General features: G+C 45.7%; 1 protein-coding gene across 1 annotated transcript; it reads right to left on the reverse strand.

The window, feature by feature from the left end:
* Positions 1 to 4597: 4597 nt before the first annotated feature.
* Positions 4598 to 6734, reverse strand: LOC136501427 (exopolygalacturonase-like). Its single transcript, XM_066496958.1, has 5 exons — positions 6400 to 6734; positions 6164 to 6301; positions 5865 to 6032; positions 5228 to 5746; positions 4598 to 5093 (listed from the first exon to the last, which is right to left on the reverse strand). The coding sequence occupies exons 1-5, from the start codon at positions 6526 to 6528 to the stop codon at positions 4875 to 4877; spliced, it is 1173 nt and encodes a 390-aa protein (XP_066353055.1). The 5' UTR covers positions 6529 to 6734; the 3' UTR covers positions 4598 to 4874.
* Positions 6735 to 7163: the final 429 nt, after the last annotated feature.

Raw genomic sequence — 7163 nt, forward strand, 5'->3', positions numbered from 1 at the left:
TGGTGTGATATCCACAATGGCCGCCATGGCATCGTTGAAGTCCTAAATCAGCTCCTTGTACATGTCGAGATCATCGGCCATTGGGAAGCCCGGCTCCATGGTGCGGAGGTCATGCCCGGTCTAGACTTGCACCGCAGCCAGAGCCACCACTGCGCCGCGATGAATGCCATGGAGGGCAATCTCCTGGGCATGCACCGGGATGTCATGCAAACGGTTGATGAGTAGAGGCCCCGGCCGTTGACGACCGCTGTAGCTGCGTTCGTCGCTAGTTGGAGGTTTTCCAACTGTACCATTAGGGCTAGCAATCAAAGAGGCAAGAAGATTGTCAAGAAAGGGTCAGTGAAGATAAGAATGAGGGTTTTCTTGTAACTAGGCTTACCCGTCACCATGGCATTGAACTCGGCCAACCTCACCTAAGCGGCGTTGGTTTCCTCCTCTACGGTGAAGAGGGTGGCCTAGGAGGCCTTGAGATGGATCTCAAGCTGATTGTTTTCTCGAGTTGCCTCACAATAACAGTCCTTGGTAGCCCTCCACTCCTAGAGGAAGCGCCGGGCGTCGTCGCTGGTGTACGAGTTGGAGGAGTCCGATGATGAGTCCAGCGTGGGGGTGGCGATAGGTGCAGCATTGGAGGGCCCATTGGCCCTTGGAGGAAGAGGTTGGAGTCTGTCATTTAGGACAAACCTGTAAACAAGTTAGAAGATGATTCGTTGTCATGAATAGAAGGCGTTTGATCTTACCTCATGTGGTGGAGGAGCTGGCTCATCGGCATGTTCTCCTCTGGGACTTCCTCCGCCACGCGCTTGCCATGGTTGTCTTCACCAACCATGGGTTTTGGTTTGGATCTTGAGAGGGGAAGAAGAAGAAACCGCTACAGGGTTCTTGAAGCTAGAAAGATGCGAGAGAATGAGAAACAGTTTCAGATACAGATGTGTTTGAGGCCAAGGTCCTTGGCTGGTACTTATAGCCACGAAGGTAGATATCTTGGAACATGTGAAAGCAACCCTAATTAATGGAAGGGGAAGCACCGCTTCGCTAATAATGAGGGGAATGAGACATTGATGACTGAGAAGGAATTTGAAGGGTTTTTGCAATAAGGGCTGTTTTTAGATTCAGTTAAGTCAGAGTAAAGTCAGAATCAGGAATCGACTATTCTAGCCGAACCAAGAAGTACAGTAGACCAACAGGAAGAGTACAATTATCATTAGGTTTACACAGAATATATACTACAGATGCTGGAACATAAATTACAAGTTAAGAGCATCATGAATTGCTCTTAGTGCTTTTAGCCGAATCGCATCAACTTCTACAATTTATTGTTTATCTTCTTCGATTGATCTGGGAATGCTCTCAAGACTGCTGCGAATAGCTTTGCCTTCCTTAACCGTGTTCCTATTCAAGCTCAGCATGCCTAATTCTCAGCTCAGGTCAGTTCTGGTTCAATTTTGAAAGAAGAATTCTTAGATTGTTGATCAATTGTGCTAATTCTTTGGCTTTCTGCTTGATAGAATTCTTCTTAGCCATCAAAGCTTCATGGTCAGTCAGGTTTCTTTAAGCCTTTTTCACCTTGGGAGCTTAATCTTCAATGTTGGATAGAGGTATCAAGGCTTCGGCAAGATTTGGGGGCAGATCATTCTTAATGGCTAAGAAGATTCTTCTCATTGGATCTGCATCCTGCACCAAATCGGCTATGCTCCTCTTGAGCTTTGGTAGCATGTCCTTTAGCCAATTTTTTGCCTCATCTGATAAGGTTTCTTGAGAAGAAATGGCTGATGAGCTTATCTCGCTTTCATCTATATATTTCTCAAAGTTGAAATAATAGCTCAAAGCAGGAGAGTTAAGTGCCTATCAGCTAGGGTTAAGGCTTTGGTGGTGGCAGTTTTGACTGTTGAAGCTTGATCAAGAGAAAATGGAAAAGTAAGCAGACCGAGCAAGTTGGAAATGATACTATTGGGGTATTATATAGAATTTGGCCCGAGAAATCAGGAGCCACGCATATATTTCGGAATGAGCAGTCGCAACACTGGTGAGCAGACAAATAGAAATTTTGGAATAATATCATTTTTATCCCAAAATTGGGGGGCATGTGTTTACATCAAAATTTGGGAAGAAAAACATGGGAACTCAAAGCTTCTAAGATTGTGTCATCAAGGAATTGATTAGATGTGAATTGGTATCAGGTGATTTAGATGCGATGTCAGAATCGGCTATTTTATAGATGACGTCAGCAGACGGCGTCAAGGGGCTATGCTTGAATGGCGCTAGGAAGATGTGTCAGACTCTATAAATAAGGAAAATTAGTGTCCAAGTTATTATTAAGTTAGGAAGTTTTCTTTTATTCCAAGAATTCTTCTTAGCCATCAAAGCTTCACGGTCAGCCATGTTTCTTTAAGCCTTTTTCACCTTGGGAGCTTAATCTTCGATGTTGGATAGAGGTATCAAGGCTTCGGCAAGATTTAGGGGTAGATCATCCTTAATGGCTAAGAAGATTCTTCTCATTGGATCTGCATCCTGCACCAAATCGGATATGTTCCTCTCGAGCTTTGGTAGCATGTCCTTTAGCCAATTTTTGGTCTCATCTGATAAGGTTTCTTGAGAAGAAATGGCTGATGAGCTTATCTCACTTTCATCTATATATTTCTCAAAGTTGAAAGAATAGCTCAAAGCTGGAGAGTTAAGTGCCTATCAGCTAGGGTTAAGGCTTTGGTGGTGGCAGTTTTGACTGTTGAAGCTTGATCAAGAGAAAAGGGAAAAGTAAACAGACCGAGGAAGATGGAAATGATATTGTTGGGGTATTATATAGAATTTGGCCTGAGAAATCAGGAGCCACACATATATTTCAGAATGAGCAGTCGCAACACGGTGAGCAGATAAATGAAAATTTTGGAATAAAATTATTTTTATCCCAAAATTGGGGGCATGTGTTTACATCAAAATTTGGGAAGAAGAACGTGGGAACTCGAAGCTTTCAAGATTGTGTCATCAAGGAATCGATTAGATGTGAATTGGTATCAGGTGATTTAGATGCGATGTTAGAATCGGCTATTTTATAGATGACGTCAGCAGACGGCGTCAAGGGGCTATGCTTGAATGGCGCTAGGAAGATGTGTCGGACTCTATAAATAAGGAAAATTATGGTCTAAGTTATTATTAAGTTAGGAAGTTTTCTTTTATTTCAAGAATTGTAATGAGTCGTATTTGAGTAGGATTCATATTTAGGTTCCTGGTATAAATATTAGACCCTGATTATTGTACAAAAGAATGAACACTCAATTAATACAATCTTTTCGGGTTTTGTCATCGCATTAGGAGTAGGAGTACTGTAGATCTCGACGAGCTCTTCAGCAAACAGGGTTGCATTGACTGATCGACCTCCAGCTTGCTTGTGTGTACCGTCTCGACTTGTATTGTGCTTGTAAAGCTGCATGAGCTAATTGATCTTTTATGAGCCATAATATAAGTTAGTTATCGATCTGTATCGTTGTTCTAAGGCTGCATCAGCTGATTGATCTCTTACAAATCATAATATAGATCAAAGTTATCGATCTTGTGTTAAATAACTTATTGTTTAATACAATATCACCAGGTTATCGAAACTACTAAGATTAGTAAGATTTTTCTTACTATTTTTTGGTTGATTCACTAGTTATCGATCTTGTTATAATTAATGTTTTATTAATCATAACAAAATCACCCAATTTAGATAGAGATTGATTGGCATCATATCATCTTAATTGTTCGTCCTTTGATCCGGCCACGTTTTAAATCTTATAATCGATGGCTTAATTCCGCTAGATCGGCTGTTTTATCTCTATTCCAATCAAACATAGTATGCATCAAAAGACATGTTTCAATCTTGAATAAACTCACTAGTTAATGAGATCTAATCTAATGACACTCATAGCTGCGTCGATCCGGTCGAACCTCACTGGTAAGACGTTAGATTAGAAATTATCGATTAGTGGTCTTGTTCATGATCAAGATATATACTCTGTTTGTTTGCTATGATAGAATCAGCTATTTTAGCCGATTTGCCTATACTCTCACGCATATAGCATTTTCATGAATCTGTCAACATATAGATGGTTTTATAGATTCTTTGGCTTTAGTTTGTTATCATTATCATATCTGCATCGATCCGATCGAACTTCACTGTTGATGATAATAGATTAGATTCAAACTGTTTGAAGATTCATTTATATTAGACAGTCGATTTGTTCTCATATTATACTCTTTTTATCAAACTTATCGGCTCGACACTCTATATCGATCATGTTCTATTTAGCCGATGATGCTTTCTGATGTTCCATGAGTATCGATTATTTTTTATTCATATCATTATCATTTAATATTAGCCGATAATCCTTGATTTAAAGATCTTCATTTCATGGATACACCGGATATCGACTATTTAGTCAATAGCCTTATTTAATCGGCTATCTAGTCGTATATTTGGAACTGTCTGGTGTAACACCGACATGTTCCACTTTAAATTACTGATAAGATTTTCTCTCCTTGTCAATTGTAGGTAAAATTGACTAACATGTCGTTGGATTTTTAGAATCGACTGGTTCTGTGTTGAAGCCAAGTAGATCTCTGGCCTTGTTCCACTCAGATCATCCGGTTTGCTGTGTGTTGATCACATCGCCATATTTTTATGTCAACACCATTATACCACAAAAATCAGCTAATCAAGAAAGCAAACAGGAAAAGCAAAAAAAAAAACCGTCTAGGAAAAGCCCACTCCAGCACAAACTGGAGCTAGCTAGCTAGGTACCCCAGAGTGGGTGACACGCACAAATCACCTAAAACATTTCTATCTCACGCACGCGCTACCCGGCCGGCCGGCTGGCCTCGGTCATCTCCTCGATAGCCACCTAGGGGCAGGGCTTGGGAAACTGGTAGCCAACGTACTTGGCCTTGGCATTCTCGCACTTGGCCGATGTACCACCCTGCCCCTTGTACCTAAGGTCCACGTCCTGCAGCACCAGACCCTGGCACGGCACACCGCACCGGAGTAACACCGCCACCGGAGTCGTCGCCGTGCCCTTGATGTTCTTGAACTGAATGTCCTGGATAGTCACCCCGGACACGTACTGTGAAGAGCATTACATTATTAGTCACTAGCAAATGACTTGATGCATTGTTACACTATTTGGCAGAGCGCGGCGGCAACGGCAAGAAAAGTAATGATCAAGCACCACATGTTACGCCAGGACGCCGTACTTACCTTGTGCTCGCAGTTGTAGTAAGGGCAGTACTTCTGGTCGATGATAATGGGGTTCTGGACGTCCTTCATGACCATGTTCTCGAAAACCATGTGCGCGGCGTGGCTTTTGGAAGGGGAGTTCTCCCATGTCTTGATGCGAACGCCGTTCATGGTGCCCGTGAAGGTCATGTCGCGGACATGGACCCGTGTGACGTCGCCCTCGCCGGCGTACCGACCCAAGCTGCCGACGCTCATGCCGTGGCCAGGGCCGCACTGCACGCGAGCAATGTCCACGTTGTCGTTGCCCTGACCGATGGAGATGCAGTCGTCGCCCGTGCTGATGTGCGTGTCCATGATTTGTATCCCGCTGCTGCGCTCGATGTGGATGCCATCCGTGTTCGGACTGTTGGACGGCGCGCTGATCTTGAGCCCGCTCATCCGGATGTTCTTGACCGACAACAGCGCGATGTGGAAGAACTTGGGATTCACGAACGTCACGTCGCGCACCACTGTGTTCTGGTTGTTCACGAACAGCACGCTCTGCAAATGCATGAGGCCGTCTCAGAACGATGCATGGCGTGTTAAAGTGATCGATCGATCATTCGTTCATTGCCAGAGAAGATCGAGTGCAAGCTATATATATATAGCCGCTCCTTACGGTGGGCAGGACTTTGCAGTCCTTGCGGACGGGGCACTTGTTGAAGGGCCACGAGGCGGCGCCCTGGCCGTCAATGACGCCGCCTGCGACGGTGAGCCCGTTCACCCACCCGAACTCGATCCAGTCGTTGCCGAATCGGTTCAGGTCCGTCGCGGCCTTGAGCGTCCCCTGCACCGATCCAATCCATCATGGATGCATATATATGTAAGACTGTATGTATGTAACCGCATGCCCACAGGTCCGGTCAGTTCGTGATTGGCGGCGATTGGCAAACTACGGGGAATGTGCAACTGACTTGCCTGCAGCTGGAAGGTCAAGGTGGAGGCCTTGCAGGGGCCGTGGAACTGCACCGGACCGATGTAGTATGTCCCCGGCGTCACGACCAGCGTCACCGCGCCAGCTGATCCGCACGCTGCCTTCCACGCCGCCATCAGTGGCTGCAGCATTGTATTGGTCACGCATGACATGACGAATCAGAGTGCAGGGAAGTGAATAAGAGGACGACAGATCAAAGACGAAGAAAGAAAGCTCCAACCTTGGAATCGTCATTGACGCCATTGCCATGGGCCCCGTAGTTCTTGACGTTTATGACGGCCGCCCCGCCGGCAGATATTGAAACGAAGATCGCGACGACGACTAAGAGCAGCCGCGGCCGCGCTTCCATGGTGTCTCCGTCGGATCAATCACACGTGCACGATGCTGCGGTCTTAACGGGGCATAAACACACGGGCGCTCTCCTTCCACTGCCGCTGCTCTCTGTCTTCGTCCTCTCTTCCCCTATCAACCAGGTTCACAAGAACTAGAGTCTTATTCCATGCAACCCAGAGGGAACAGAGGGGGTCTCCACTCGCGAGTGACACTAAAGCGCGGGGGATTTAAACCGGCGGTTCGGGGACAGGGAGGTGGCTAAATTTGGAGCACTTGAGCTCTTCCTGCGGTGGTTCCATGGAGGACCTTGTTTCACTGGAGCAGAGCAGAAGCAAGTGCATGCATTGCAGGGACGGAGGCACGGAGCAACCGGCACAGGGAATTCGATCTGGATACGTGCACGCCTGCCTGCGCCCTCCGACACCAGGCCATCCATCTCCCACTACTCACGGACACGGTCCAGCCCACCGACTGTGGTCAAATTCCAACTGCTTCCATGTCCCCCGGTCCAGGCTTCCTCTTCCACGCGCGCGACATTGCCTCCTGCGATTCAAATGGCAAAAAAATTTCGGAACTCTATGAAATAGGTGAACCTCGGAAATTTTAATAATCTTGGATCGGGGTTCAATTGTTTTGACAAGTTAAAATGTG

Source organism: Miscanthus floridulus, chromosome 13, assembly GCF_019320115.1.
Source record: "Miscanthus floridulus cultivar M001 chromosome 13, ASM1932011v1, whole genome shotgun sequence".
Lineage (NCBI taxonomy): Eukaryota > Viridiplantae > Streptophyta > Magnoliopsida > Poales > Poaceae > Miscanthus > Miscanthus floridulus.